At 41.8% G+C, this 16,507-nt stretch overlaps 1 protein-coding gene across 1 annotated transcript in view; it reads right to left on the bottom strand.

Annotated features, from left to right (window-relative positions):
• LOC118415520 (E3 ubiquitin-protein ligase PDZRN3-B-like) overlaps positions 1–15,201 on the bottom strand; it is a gene marked incomplete in the record, with an annotated part of 82,387 nt that extends 67,186 nt beyond the window's left edge. Inside the window, 3 exon segments of the mRNA XM_035820190.1 lie at positions 9,287–9,388; positions 11,880–11,960; positions 13,820–15,201. Of these exon segments, the coding sequence (XP_035676083.1) occupies positions 9,287–9,388; positions 11,880–11,960; positions 13,820–14,548 (912 nt within the window).
• Positions 15,202–16,507: the final 1,306 nt, after the last annotated feature.

Genomic DNA, 16,507 nt, shown 5'->3' with positions numbered 1-16,507 from the left:
GAAGGCAAGTAGACCAAGTCACCCTGTCGCCATATTGCTTCCGCTGAAATTAACTCTGCCTTCTCTTTACATGATATTGCGTTAACTCCAACATTACCTCAAAACAAAATATTTTCATTTGTGGACCACCATTACACCTGATCCATCAATAGGCAAACTTGTTGCTGGTATTTTAAAGTTACATGAAGGTTTCACTCTGTTACAACCTGCAAACTTCTGAGACCATCCCATCTCCTAAACTCAGCTCTTTGTGCCTTAGTTCAGTTGATCAATGTGGTTGAGTTAATGTAACCAGATATTTGTGGGAGCAATTACGTCTCTGCTATTCCCTTAAACTTGAGGTTAATTAGTGGGACATTAAAGATAAGACAGGCCTTTGATTAATTTTGTGGGATGGCCATAATGATAATGGACAGGGCAAGGAGAGAGGAAGTATCCCAGAATGCCCTGAAGAAAAACAAACAGGGTGAGGAAATTGGCCTTGAGACAGCTATCAAAGATGTCCAGACCTGATAAAATCTGTCTTCATTAAATGGAGATAATGTCTTTATTCCCAACTGATCAGTCACAAGATTATTCATCCCATCAAAAAGTAAACAGACAAAAAGAGTTTGGCTTGGTAATCAATTCAAAAGTAACTTTTCAGTCTTTATCTTTCATAATGTAGTGGCCAAGTTCCTATATTTCCAAAGTGACCTCTAGCAACATCCAACAGAACAACATGTCTACCAGTAAGGTAAGCTTCATAGCAAACCCGCACTGCATCTGAGCGTTATCACCTTTGCTAAAAGGATACATACAGTACACACAAAAGTGCCGTTCACCTAACCAGTCATGTTTGCCTTTCATGTAATAAGTTTGCCCTTTTTTTAATAAGTGCCTCATATGCTTCTCCTAAGTAGTTTGTCCTTTGTACATCGTGGCATTCTTGTCAACGTGATCCAGCAAACACTGCTGTTTGCTTGAATAACATGCTTATGATTTGATAATTAAAGAATTTCGCATGGGTCGTGCAATCTCTACAGAAACACGCATACAATTGTGGCCAGATCTGTAACCACCAAATCTTGGTCAAACAGTTCATGAGAAAAACATAAACACCGGCCGGAACAAACATGCCCCTTGCTGCTCTGGACATCCGTGCAACTAACGCACGTACAAATACTTGACAAGCCTTCTTAACCCGCCAGTTCCGCTCCTTCTCTTCCACATTCTCGTTTCTCCCCTCACTCCAGTTTATTTTGGGTTTTTGTATGAATGTGATGCCCAACATGTCCTATCCGGACCTTATCACAGTTTTATAATAGCCAATGTTGACACGATGGCCCCAGTACAAATCTAGCCGCAAACACTAAAATTCCAAACAAGCATTTCTTCAAACAGATTTATCCGAATGCCTCATCTCGGGTGGTATGGCAGGGACGTGAGAAAGGGGCCAAAAGCATGCCGGTCAACACAATATTGGAGCTGCAGAGCAGATCTACGGCATTTCACACATCCAGACGGATTAGCTCCTCTATCTGACTAAACCATGACTCATCCTGCTATGTTGGACCAAGGTCACCACAAGAATCCTGACAATAAACAAGGGGAACATCTGAACTCCTTTTTTCACAAACAAGTCTGTAAGGCTTGAATTACAGGCCTGACCTGTCTAACCAAAGGGGCAACTTTTAACAACCACCCCAAGCTGCTTTTACATTCCTCTCAAGGCTATCTAATGTAATTTAACATTTCATGACTAAAATTTCTTGACACACACCCAAGAGATGAACAGCCCTATAGGAGCAGAATAAATATTACCAAACACACCAATACAGTCAATTTTCAAGTCTCAGAATAAGCATTAGCGATACTTAAAAGATATATGATTGTTTAGATTCCCTCTGGTGCAAAGTCGTATGTTTCTTTATTCTTCCATTATGCCCTTGCGGTATGTCAGTTCATATTTACAGACTCATAATCTGCAAGAATGCTGTAAAGCACACATGGTGCATAGCCTAGCAATGCCAAGCTAGAAATGAGGACCAGCATAAATTATGTGAATATTTGGCTGGCTTCAAGATGCTTACAACTCAGCCCAGATGGTACTTCAGAAAGGAGGGGTTGCTAAAACAACAAGTCTAGACCCTGTCTAACTACAAGCTTCCTTTGGGATGTGTGTTATCTGTTTAAATATCTGTATAACCCAATAGAAAACTGCCTCCCTATTTCTCAAGAAAAACATATCCAATCTACTGATAGACCTCCTTGCATCAACAGTGATTAAATCATCCCAAGACACTCTGACAGGCTATTGAGAAAACATTTGTCTTGCCCTGTCCCAAAGATTTTTAAAAATGACATGGAGTTTGGTACCAAAAACAGTTTTTTTAAAGAGTTCCAAGTAAAACTTCAGGCTCTTTACCTTTTAACTGATCTGTGTATAAACAATTTAGACCTGGCAAAGTTTTTGAGCTAGGAGACAAGCTACATGTAACATGCGTTGGCATAATACCGGTAGTAAGACTTATACCGGTAGATTAAAAATACTGGAACTTAAAGAGATCTACACATGCAACAATAGTTATTTCTGAGCTGTGAACACTTCAGACATCTAGGTGTCCAATACATCATTTACAAAGCATCGATAACAATGCATTCGAAGACAACAAGGCCAAAAGTTTTCAGTATCTTTTTCGGGGTAGGCAGCTCGTCGTGGGACGAACACACTGTCACATTCATTGCCAGATTTGTAGATCATAATTACACAAGCTCATGGCACAAGACGAACATGATTCAACAACAATCTTGAATTTCTGTTGGTGACCTACAACTCATGTAAAAGTGTGAAGAACCGTTGCATAATAGCCCGGATCTATGACTGAATGGGCAAAATTGAACGTACGCAGCCATTTTCCCGCCATTTTTATATCTACGCTAGCAGTGAAGTGTTACGTCATAGCGGTTGTGACGGACAGAAGTTAAATGAAAATTCTTGACAGTATACGTCCGTTTTCTCATGACATTTTGTATGCTCATGCAGGTTTATGTTTTATGCATTTACTGACAGAAAAGGAAGGAACATCAGAGGATGTATAAATGTACATAGCGGCAGTTAATTGTGCCGTGTTTCTTCCTACCGGTATTTTTTACCCCCTCCCAACCACGCGCCCGTTCGCCGTGTAATTCCGCGGCGTGTTACAATTACAATATTATGCTTTTAGCAGGACAAGAGTGGCAGAAAAGTCACACAGAAGAAGTGGCAAGGGTAACCTATAACAGCAACATGTAACTGGAGAAAATGATGCGTTGACAATGTGTCAAATCAGTATGGCTAGAGAAATCGTCGTAAACGTACCGGTATTATGATAATAGATGTTAACACCCCATGCCAATTATCTACTACTACATGTTGTGCTACCTTGTTTTGGTTGATGTATAATACTTTTTGGGCAAGACCAGAAGATCTGAAAAAACTAGAAAATAATTATTACTACAGTTTATATTATATTTAGTTCCAGTTGATACAACACAGAAATGGCTATACTTCTGCTGACTTATCTCAAGTCATCTAGAACGAATCAAACTGTTCTTGGCCTCACTGCAAGGCCATCCTGTCTGTAAGATGCTTCAAATCAACTCCAGGGATCTGCCAAGACATTGAAACAATCTGGAGAAGATCAAGCCTTGAAGGTCAAGAGATGAAGACAGCTTTACATACTGAATGCCCTTGGTGCCATCTTGCTCAATATCCACTAATGAACTCTGCAGGGGTGATGTTTTGGTACGAACACACATAGGTGCAAATTTCTTAATTTCAAGGTGCTAAAAATGACTACTTCACACATTAACAGATAAGGAACAAGGAAATCTTCCAATTTCCAGATGCCTGTGTCATATTCACCAAAAGCAATCAACGGAAAGGTATTACATCTTCAATAGCTTGTAAAATAAACAAATTACATTTGATCAAACAAATCAAACAGGCAGCAGAATCACTCTCTGATCAAAATATACAATGATACCTATAATACTTATATCAAACAGATTAATTCTGACTTCTTAAGATAACAAACAGGAGAGTGACAACAGCTAAGAAGCTGACAAAGTAACATGATTAACCACAAATTGATTACTTCATCCCTCCTGTAGTCTGTTGCTCATCACTTACTTCCTGTCCATCAACAAACAAAAGCCAAACATTAGTCCTTTTCCTTGTTGCCATATTTACTGGCAGAAGTTGTTCACCTTATAAGTTATAGCCTTGACCTTCAGGAGGTTTCCAAGGCCAGGTGTCCTGTAACTCTCAGGTGTGCTGTCACACCTGTATACCAGATGTGTCAAAGGAATGTAAGGCTATTTGATTTGGATAAATGTAAAAGAGGTACAAACAAAAATGGACAAGTACATGAGAAAACTTAAAAGGGTTTAGCCTGAATGTCATTCTAGTTAGTTTAGGCGGGTCCATCCTCCCCCCCTCACTGCGAGCGGGGAGTATGGGAGCACCAAGGCTACCTCAAGGGTCCTTTGAAGACATGTTTGATTCTTTTGGTACCTGTGAGAGAAACAACTAAAAGTTACAGACAGTTTTGTCAAACATTGACTTGAAGACTTTGTAGCTAGTTCAGTTGAGCTGAGCCTTCTGGAAAGGGTATTTTTTGCTGATTGAACAGAGTTCAAAGGATGTGTACTGAGTCACAGGGCTTCTGATTGGTAGAGGGGCTTGTTTTATCTGCGTGTCTCACACTCTCACAACCAACGAACAGGTGCGTTCTAGCAAATACACACACACAGGGCCGGAGCCGTCTGGAGACGCTCAGTGTTTGGTGGCAGAAAACATCAGAGCAGCAGAAACCCCTTGGAAAGATAAACTTGTTTGTAGACAAAATAGGAAGAACAAGTTTGGCCTGCCTCCACAGGAACTGTTTCCCACTGTCTGGCTTGCAGTCAGCCCTGGAAACAAGCGTAAGGAGCACAGTGGGACCAGATAAATTTGGTAGGAAAGCTAACACTGACACTCAAGCGTCTACAGCAATTGATTTAAAAACTCTTCCACTCAGTGAGGGCATAAGCTAAGATGCAACTTCAACAAGGACATCCAAAACACAGTGGCTGACATGCACATTCTCAGTCACTATTCCTGTGAAAGTAGAATTCTGCATTAGGCCCTCTATGAAAAACAAAAGCAAGACTATTTCTATAATTCTACTCTCACCGATGGAAACAAGTAAAACACATCTTAAATAGGAAATGACGAAGGTCAGCCCTTAGCACATGCTTCCTTGACACAGAAAGGTAAGCGATGGAAAATATGCCTTTTCCTAAATCGTATATATCAGGTTACACAAAATGACATGGTATGAAAGTCTGGTATGAGAAGGTAGAACTGGGCATAAATCATCTGCATTCTTGTCCCAGTTTCCCACAGGCTACACAGATACTGTACTGCTATACTTATAGGTAATACAGAACAAAGAACCAAAACATGAATCAAAGACAGTGCAAGCAATAATCAAAATACATGTCAGTATACTAATCTATTTCATTTTTTGTCCTGTTGACGTGAAAAAATTGTTGTGTGAAAATATTACACAAATTTTCCAATCCTCTCGAAATTGTCTCCATAGCCCCAAGGCCAGGAATGGGAAATTACAGGATGTGGCTACCGGTGTGCTGCACATAGCCTGCTATTCATGCCTGCAATGCTGAAATAGAGCTCCACCTGCCATTGCAGACACACTTGTCACATGCCTGTGGTACACACAGTCTCCGCCTGGTCATTTTGGGCCTAACTTTGTCCTTTTGGCTAGTATATGGCAATGCTACCAGAAAGTCCCTTTTGTCCCTTCGTACTACATACAAATTCCTAGAGAAGATACCATTACCGTATATTCTCGAATAAAGTACGCACCCCAATTAAAGTACGCACCCCTGATTTGGGGCAAGTCTTAGAGAGATCTGTGGGACTGAAAGGTAAAATGGAAAAACTCAAATAAAGTACGCACCCCTTCTCCACCAATTTTGGACAGACCTTGAACTGGTTAAATTCAAATTTATGATGTTTTCCACAGGTTATCTTGCATGAAATAACCTGGGGTTACACTGTCATTGTCTCTTTAAACTTGTGGATTGCCTAACTGCAATTTGTAAAAATCACTGAGAATGAACTGGCAGAAGAAGTCAGTTAGTACCTCTAACTGGGAAAACCAGTTGTACAACTGTCAAAGTCACTAACTCAAAAGGACTGTATGCAAATGCCAGTCTTATGTAAATTATGTTTAGACAATTCTTCGGTAAGATAACAAACAAACAAACCAAGACAACTCCAATGTGTTTGTTTTGAAACCTTCCTGGAAGTGTAGCTACAACTGGCTTTATTTTAGGCTTTTTTACCATTTATCCATGCAATAACCTCAAATAAAGTACGCACCCAGACTTTGGCAACAAATTGTAGCACTCTTTCAGTTTTGAAAAATTTAAAAAGTGCGTACTTTATTCGAGAATATACGGTAGTACATCTCTAGTTCCACTTGCACAAACATAAATAAATTCACGAAGAATATTGTTTATTTTCCCACTCTTCCAAAAATGCTATTATTCTTTAACCTGTTTCTTCAGATAGTTGTTATCAGTTTTTATGTCACCCTGGCCCTAACCTCTCCTCCGTTACGTCAATAAACAGATAGTATCGGCCAGTCTGGCGCACATCTCAACCTAAACAGCACCGCAGGTTGCATACTTACACCTGCAGTTTAAGACTACATTTAATATAAACTACAGCAATTGTACATACAAACAGCCCTACCCACCTACCACAGAGAGAATCACATCAACCAGCAAGGAGAGATTTTTGGAATCAAAGCACAAGACAAGAGACCTAGTTACATGTAGCCTACCACCATCAGACACCTCAGTGTTTTACTTGAGAAAAGAAGACATCTCCTCTGTCAGCAGTCTTCCTTCAAGAAGGATGAAGTCAGGATAAGAAAAATAAATCTGGGCAACCAAAATGGGGCAGTTAGTGTAAATGGAGACAGGATTTGTGGCGCTGGTATCTGTCAGCACTGGTGTGGTTTAATCGATTAAATGTCTGAGGTAGATAAATTTGTGACCAACTACTACTACTGAACTAATACATTATCAGCCACAATTATGGCAAATCTTTTTGATTTCTGCATGTATCACCCATCAATTAAGTACTACAATTGCAAAGCATTGAGAGATTTGAACAAAGTGGCTTCTAGTAACTGAAGTGAACCATCTCAGAGAACATGTCATGCCTGGCCACCCTTCATTATATTACATCACACTTCATTATCTTTGGTCCTCTGGTTTGATCATTTACCAGTACTAAAATGGAACACGCCCTTGGTACAACCTTACTAGTTTATCTTTCACTTTACACCCTATATCAGAAATAGATGGAAGAGAAAATAACATCAAATTAAATCTTGATTTATATATTTTCAAGCCAGTAGCTAGCCCTTTATGGCAGCCTTTCAGAGTTTTAGAAGCAATCAACTGAAAATACACCAACAGGTGCATGAGGCTGGGAGGAAACAAGAGTCCGGACTGTTGTGTAAAACAAATCCAGAACCGGGAGACTGAGCCACAGCTAACTTCAGGTCAAGTTCCTGACAGAAATTGATGAGAGAGGCCACGAGATGTTACAGGTCAGTCTCCCCACAGCTGGGAGGAGACACTGTGTGAAATACAAAACACTTCTGCTGCATTCTCACACAGTCCTTACCAACAAGCCTCTGCAAGCAATTTGTGACTGAGAAATTGCAATAACACAGCTCCTGATGGGATATGTCACTGGGAAATTCCTCCTCTCAATCAAGACATGGGTTTGTGCTGCTCTGTCTTAGGAAAAGAGAAGCACATCCCCACAAACTTAGAAACACTTGTGGCCCTTCTATGCTACCCACTGCAGAGAACCCAATATACAGTATTCCTCAACCTTGATCTTGAGTGATGTGAGCTTTTCGAAAGCTGCCAGTATCTTGATGATATATGCGGTAGACAGCCTCACATTTTTCTTCCCTAACCTTTACCATTGCCACATCTCCTGTTCTGACAAGTAACATCTCCCAGCACCCAGCAGACTGCATTCCAAATGGCTAACTCAGGAATAATCCAGACTATACACAACTCCTGCCCCTCCCCAGTAACTTCACTGTCTGACGCACAGACCCTTTAAATGGATACTGTTACAATAACAGGCCTGTACATTTTAATTACATGACAGAACTGACAGACAAATTATCTGTTTGTGAATTTGTCCCAGCTTTTAACCTCGTTTGTAGCTGCTTTCTGTATCGCTGGACATTCCTAGGGTTCATCTGCAACAAGCCGTGAGATTGGTTCAGACCAGCGATTATAACCTAAATGCCTCGGAAATTTTGTCTTCTACAAACTAGTCCAGTTTATTCAGAAAGCCTGTCATACCATTTGCCACTAAAAATAGTCTCTGTAAAAAAATCTTGATGACACAAACAGCTTATAATCACGTACATGGTATCTTGTGTACGCCTGGACTGCCACACGGATGCAGGAGGGTCTGCTTGTACGCAGAGCTTCCTGTTGTAACCGGTTTACAGATGGAGGGGAAAACTTGGAGCATCTGGCTGGAAGTTGCTGTCACATGTCAGCAAACGTCCCAGCCAGGCCTTTGACTGGATAAACAAAGGCTCACATTTGACTCCATTCTCTGCCATTTTGGGAGAGGCCTGCCTAAACATGGCTGGGACCAAGGGAGGGACAAATGACAGAGGGATTGCTTCTGCTATGGGGACAATCTCAGCAACAAACCTCCCAGGAGCTTATCAAACCAGGGTGGGAAAGCTGCCAGATTTCAGTTCTTCAAACCCAGATATGCTATGAGAGAAGTCCAAGCATTTTCACGTACACAGTCGGAATGTAGGAAGCATGGGGGCCGCTACGCAGGAGGGAAGTGTTGAAGTGGGTTGACAGGCATACAACAAAAACCAACAATCACAGAAACCAAATAAACAGTGGAGGAAAGCTGTCAAAACTCTTGTGCAAACTACATAGCTAGGCACCAATACTCTAATCCAGCTTGTGTGTTTCTTATAATAACCCTTGCACATCAGTTTCCCCTATAGGAGATATCACTCCATCCTTCCTTAACGGAACTCTTCAGTCCCTTCTACACTAGTGGCAGATGTTGCAGAAAGTCTACTAGCATCTGAAGTAACTCAAGCTGGCAGAGTAAGCCGGCAAGGATAAACAACGGTCAGGGGAAGGCCGTGATTGGAAGTCGCAGAGTCTGTCCACATACCTGCATGATGCGATCATGGATTCGCAGCTTCCCCTGCTCGTCTGCCGGACCCTTCTCCACGATTCGTGACACGTAGATGCCCTCCGAAGAAATCCCATCTCCCTGTAAGGAAGAAACAGTTAGCTTACTAGAACAGACCATAACACTGCAGTAGAACATGATCTCATCCTACAATTCTAGAGGGGAGGGGCAAAGTAGTATTTCATAAATATAGTATTGATAGATTTCTCCTTACTGCATCATAAATGATATCCAATCAATTATCTGACAGAGACTAATGATAAAATAAGAGCTTGATTCTGCTACCAGTAGTAGGTTTAACATTTCATGAGTTTATTGCTGTATTTTTCCAGTTTGAGGTATATGATAACTGCAATATTTACTGGAAACTTTGTATCGTTGTCAAAGGACCATTCACCAGCTAACCCAAACTCCATTTGAAAAGTATATAAACAGCAATATAAGATACAGTGTATTACTATCAGTTTCTAGGTTATTGTACTCTAATTAGCATTCAATAGTGAACTACACATTGAAAGCAAAGATAACTAAGTTATACTTATTGTAAATGGGAACTACCAGTAAACATGGTTGCTAAGGTGCCATCATACCAAATGCCTACTCAACCAGGACTGTATTTTTTGTTTAAGCTCCAGACTAAATAAAAGTTTTAAACTGGTAGTAGTGCAAGCTCCCACTACCCACCCTTGAACACGTATTGCTTGGATTTGGCATTGGAGTATGAAAAATTGAGCAGCAATATTTGACTTTGACCTTGTAAGAGTCACTTAAGTCCACTTAGAAGGACGGAGTCATTTCAGCTGATTACCCACTTCACCTAAGGTTGGAGTTTTTGCACTGCTGCCAAGACTACCTGTAGTCACTATGTAGCCATAATAAACTTTTTGGACAAAAAAATATTAGTCCAAGATCTACCTTCTGCTGATGGAAGGGTAGATAATCAAAGTGCTTCAGTTTTTACAAATTATTAGATCTCCTCTGGCTGTTTGGATGGAAGGCATTGGGGGAAATTCAAGTTTGCAGTGGTGTTTCAGGAGTTATTGTTACTCCATGCCCAGTAGGGGAAATGCCACATACCAAGTATGACATGACTTCCTTCCTTTTTTACTTTCATAGTCCGTACAGTTGAGATGTTTTCTCAAGTTTGAGAGACAAGCATTTCCCTCGTAGTCTCCTGTTGCACACTTTTCTCCAAAGGAAACAACAGCTTTCCTATCAAATACCTCTTGACTAGCCTGGGTACCATCCTATTTCTACCGGGGTTCCCTACACTCACTTCCCTAAAAAAATAGGGGTAGCGAGTGTAAGGAGCCCCGGTAGAATACGGATGATACTCAGGCTACCTCTTGACTAGTGCGTTGTAGTATAGTGCAAAATGATGAATTTGTCTCTTTACCTACATACAATATGATTCTCAAAAGTATGTCAAGTGTTTCCACCAGAAATGGTTTGTTTCTATTATACAAAGACATCCTTGCTCCAGTTGTTGTAAAGTAAGTGAGCTTTTTTGAAGACAGTTTATGTTTTCACAGAAAGGTTCAGCATGTGGAGTGTTCTAGAAGACCCAAACTTGCAACCTGCGAAAAAAAAATGACCTACATACTCTGAACTACACACATTATTTAGAAAAATAAAACCAATGCATGACATTATTTCCTTTAGTAAAAAAAAAACATTTATTTTTCCAAACTTTCCTGCCACTTTTATGTTAGTGGCCCAATTATGGAGCCATTGTATTCGTCCCATGAAAAACGAAGAGTGTCCTGTATACATACCCACAGCTTACAACTCCAAAAAACACTTCAGATTTAAATGGAGCAAGACAAAGGTGTTCTTTGGAGGTAGCACAAAAAGAGCTTCTGACTATAAATCCTTTCTTTGTTCGGTCAGATTTTCACAAAGGCAGACAATTTGTACAAAGCACTGTCCAAGAAGAATTTCATTCCTTACTTACTGTTTCAAACCTCAAGTTTTATCAAAATGGTAGCTTTTTATAAGAATACCACTACAAACCAGACAATCTAACACAATTGATTATAGAAGAGACCATGAAAACAATTATCCAGCCAGGTCTTTTGTGACATCACCCATTCACAGCATGATGAAATTGGGCTTCAATACAGCTAATTCTAATTGAATGAAATGGTAATAGTGGAAATGTGGCCTATTCTTCTCGGTACATTGAAAAGGAAATAGACTTCAGCCAGATGAAGAGGGGGAAAATGGGAGGTGATTTGCATGATGAAGGAATGATCACTCCCAGTAGTAATTACTTAACACAGCCACTGTCACCCCCTGACCTCCTTGCTATGGAAACATCACAGAGGATTTAAACATATTCATCTAAAGACAAAAATCAGCTGTGTCTATTACACCTGATTTGCTGTTTTAAATAGCCTTCATCATTCCAAGAGATTGGTAGTTCAGACTAAGATACACTTGTGGAATCATTACTTTAAGGTTTGAAGTACACCATAATATATGAGACCACAAACTGGTAAGATACAACACTAGGATCTCATTTTTGTTGAGTTCATATACCCTTTTCCAGGCATCACTCCTGCACACCTACCACATTTCCTCCCATGATGTTAAATCCCAGCATGCCTTCCACTCGCTCCAGGATCACTGTAAGTCGTTGTTCCTCTCCAGGCTACGAAAACACAACAAAAATTCATAAAACAATCTTAAACAGCAAAAACTTAATGACAACCTCCATAACATATCATAAGTAATAATGTACTTGTGATTATTGTGCTGCTTAGAGTGCATGTGGGGTGTCAAGTGGTGTGCATCATAGGTTATTGGTTACCACAGGTGCCAGCAAGGAGTCTATAACTTAAAGGTCCATCAATAGTTGTAATGACAGAAATAGCATAGCAGACTCCTAAAAATAATCTGATTATCTAAAGATTGACAGTAGAATTCATCCCACTAATGACTTCAAAGGATGGCATTAAAAGTGTCCATGCTTTCCGTCGAAATTGCAATAGTTTCTTGCCAGTAATTGTCCCCCCACATTTCGAAACTTACCAAGATGCTTGCGAAACTCAATAAGGAATGTCGGACACTCGGAATCATGTGTACTAACAAACTATTGGAGCCAAGTGAGCTTGGGACAGAGAAGCACAGTGGGACAGGCTTTGTCCCTGAACACCTAACAGCTGCAGACATATCAACAGATGTTCAAAAGTAGTTCTCTACATACACGCAACCAGGGTCAGTGAGATTTTCTAACAAACCTAGAGAACTAATGGAGCATGGAAGCACAAAAATAGGCATTCTGTGGTAGTGACAGACCACATTCTGTTAGTACATGTGCCAACATATGAGCATTTAGGGGATGACATGTGCCTGGATTTTTGGTGCAACCAATTGGGCAAATTTTGTGGATTGAAAAAAAAAAGTTTGAAAACCCCTGGATGAACATGACAAAGCCAGACAGTGAATGTGACATGTTTGGTCCAGAGAGAGACATGTCACATGGCTGGCATTTTCCGCTTTGCAGGGGGGATCTAGTTTGAAAGGCAACCTGAACTACAGCAGACAAAAAAAAGCTGACATGAAAACAGAAATCACCGTAAAGTTTTTACCGTCTTCAACCGTCTAAAAATTATCTAGTTTGTTCATAACAGATTACACTCATGTGTAAAATAGGTAAACGAAAGAAAGGAGGCTTGCTCATGAACCCCCCATGTATGCCAGAAAACTTTCATCTGTTTGTCTAACCCACAGTGGGGTACCTTGAACTAAAGGGCAGGGCAGTTGTGCTTGTTGTGTTCTGTTATGAAATTTCCTATGTAAACCTTGTCCTCATTGGAGTAACAGAATTAATTGGATCTTTGTCAACAGTGGGAGGCAAGTAAAAAGGGGGCAGGTATCTTTGAAGTCTGGGATTGAAACCTAAAACAACACCCCCTGTTTAGAGGGCATGTCTACCCCCTCAGAACAGGAAGTACCAACCAAACACCCATGCACCTTCTTTTGGAAAGATTCTGAAGTCGGCATTTTCCACTGTTTTGAAAATCATTTGTGCTTTCTGAGAAAGCTGGTCAAGAAAAGAATTGTTTGCAGAGTTTGCAAATATTTACAGCGAGTTACCGAGATAAACAACGTTGCGTGGGGCATTTAAAGTGGGAAACTACATAAATGTCCTATCAACAAGATACCAGCCCTAGGCAATGCAGATATCTCACCTCTGATAAGGGAAGGCAACTAGATAAATGACAACTGGCCTAATGTTACACTTCAGATGTGTGTGTTTTTATGGAGATGTTAAAGAGCATTCTGAAATAAAGAAATACACGCTTTATTCCCCAGGCTATGTGTTTTGTGAACATTACAACAAAAGGATTTAAATGGCCAACAACTGGCGCACACGCTCTGTGGCCATACAACAACAGGCCACCAGGTGACGGGTCACGACCTCACCTTGGGACCTGTGTAAATGACAGGGTAGCACAAAACAATAGATACTATTGTTTCAGCCCCCCACCCCATTCATTGACATACCTGCCAATTCCTTCTGGTAAAGTAGTCGATCTGTGCCCTGTAGTCCGTGATTTTCTTCTGAAATCTCAGGGCTTGCATGTGGATCTCGCTCTGGAGAGTGGCGATCTGGGCCAGCAAGGCTTTCTCTCGCTTGGAGAATCGAACAGCACGTTTCTTGTCGTCCTGATCGGCCCTGGAGAGCTTTAGCTGCAGGGAGGAGACCAGATTTTGTAAGGCTTTGATACAGTCGTGTTCTGTAGACGAAGCGTCTTTGTGGGTGAGGGTAAGGCCACATCCTTGTTGGCAGACTCCTGCGGGTCGGAAGGGGCACAGCTCGCGCTGGTGTTGGTCGTGATCCTTGCAGTTGACCATCTCCCTGCAGCCGGGGTTACGGCAGGGCACGGGGGTGTAGTCACATCGGTCAAGGTGCGATCCAAGTTCCCTCAGCGGCACCACCGTCTCGCAGCCCCGCCCGTCGTGGTCGCACAGCACGGGGAGGGAGAGGACCAGGCTGCGAAGGGGGAGGACGTGGTGCAGGTCCCGAACAGACGGGATGGTCGCGCCGCACGCCACATTCTCTCCCCCGAGGAACGGGCAACAGGCGCGTAGTTCCACCCAGGGCAGCACGCACCCCGCACAGAAGACATGTCCGCACGGTGTAGCTAGCGGGTCCTGCAAAACTCCTCCACACAGAGAACACAGCAAGTCGGGCGACACAGGCCCTGAAAAGCGACGGGCATCAATCCCCATGCCGAAACTCCTATCTCCACGTTAGTATACGGCAAACATCGTCAGGACAGTACAATCAGAAAGAGCCGGTAAGCGTCCTCCAAAACACACAGTCCTAGTTTATAGTAGGCCCGTCCTCGATAATACTGTGGCTCAGCACTGACCTGTTGCTCACACTAATCAATGAGCCCCAAACTTCCTGATAAACTCCGAAATGCTGACTGCACTGTGTTTACAGGGCTGGTCTGGGCCAGAGCCGAGAGTAAAGAGAGGGCTGATCCCCAGGACAGCTAGCGGATCCACGGTCTCAGTCACGGGCCGTCTGGCCTGACCCCTAGCACCACAATCTGCCGCACAGACGGGGTGAAAGCTGCGGGATCGTCGCCAAGATCACTCACACAATCCCTCGATAGGTCCGCGGCAATCCGACGAAATTCTGAGACCCAAAACTGCGCGTGTGAGACGTTCAGCTTGGAAAGACGCGAACCCAGTTCCTTGTTCGGCCTAGGAAAACACAGGAATGGAAATAAAATCGCCCCAGGCCCGGCTCAGCTCGCGCACCCCGCCGGCTAGACCCTTTGAAGCTCCGCCAGGGCAAATCCACACAGGCAGGGACGTCTCCTGTCTCCTCCCTATTGGCTATCAAGCCAAAAGTTATTCTCCACCCCTCCAAACATCATGGTCTATTCCATATCTGTAACAACATTGCCCTGCAATGGTGGTGGAAGATTCCACTCAGTTGAACTTGTAGGGTTGATAAGATGGGAAGTCGTGGTGATGGGAACTTCCGGCAGGCGGGGACTTTGAAGGTTTTCGTATGCGCGACAAGCCATGGGAAACTGGCTTCGTCGTTTCCATCACAGGGAAAATAGGTGTGAACCACTAATTGCGCCTGTCACAATTTGACAGAATACACACACAGACAGATGGGTCCTTTGGACAAAAAAATGTGCACTGTCTTGACCCAAGTGTCCTACACAAATTGCCTCTCTTTCGTTTTTCTTTACAGAAGAGGACAGAACAGTAGCTACACAAATTTATTTATTTTGCACGGATGTAGATATGACTGACAGTGTAAAGGTCAATTTTGGAAACGTTGTTTTTATAGGAAAAACAAAACGCCGTCACATTTCCCTCTAGTATTTTGAGCCCAAACGCCTGTTCCTATTTGGCTTGGCTGCAAAAAAGGCACGCCAGTAAAATTAGAAGCAGCTGATGACCACAACACGTAGTCTGGCTCTCACACAGGGCTCAAGGAGTTGCGCGTAACTCTTGGGTTTTGACCGAGATGAACTCTTAATCAATTCCAAAAGGCGTAAGGCTCACAGTCGATGAGTTGAGATGGTAGATTTAAAATCGGAGTCATTGTTTATAAAGTTGAGACTTGTCTACGTAGCAAGTGACGTATTCAGATGACTTCTTGACGCAAGAGGACTTGGCACACTTGTCAACACCACAGATCACATGTAAACTGAATGTCTAACTGTTGTGTCTGTGACAATTGTTTCGTTTATTGACTCTACATTAGACAAGTGCGAATGTCAGGGACGGAGACAAGACATGGGGCCAGGTCAGTGACAAGTCTCCTTTTCTCCGATTGTTCTTTCTAACGTTTCATTTCTTGCCCATTTCCTAATATCAATTGTATTGTATTGTATTGTATTGTATTGTATGATTCTGGATTGTTTTGTAAACAAACTGTGCTATATATTTTTTCTTACGCGCCTATTTTTATAGTTCAAAAGTCACAGATAAGTGAAGTTTGCACCTTTTGAGAAGACTGTTGCAAGCGAAAAGAACATTCGTCTGAAAATACATATTTTCTTCTGTTGTGATGGATTATCGTTTCTAAACTTTCTATTTCCTTTTCCTTTTGTTGTGTAGTTTTGATCAAACATAACGATTTTCTCCAATTCTTTCATCTGAAAACGTATTCAGACAATAATATCAACGAGCAACATGGAGTTACTGATGTTTATC

This window comes from Branchiostoma floridae, chromosome 5 (assembly GCF_000003815.2).
Source record: "Branchiostoma floridae strain S238N-H82 chromosome 5, Bfl_VNyyK, whole genome shotgun sequence".
Classification (NCBI taxonomy): domain Eukaryota; kingdom Metazoa; phylum Chordata; class Leptocardii; order Amphioxiformes; family Branchiostomatidae; genus Branchiostoma; species Branchiostoma floridae.
This window is presented reverse-complemented; position numbering and strand designations above follow the sequence as displayed.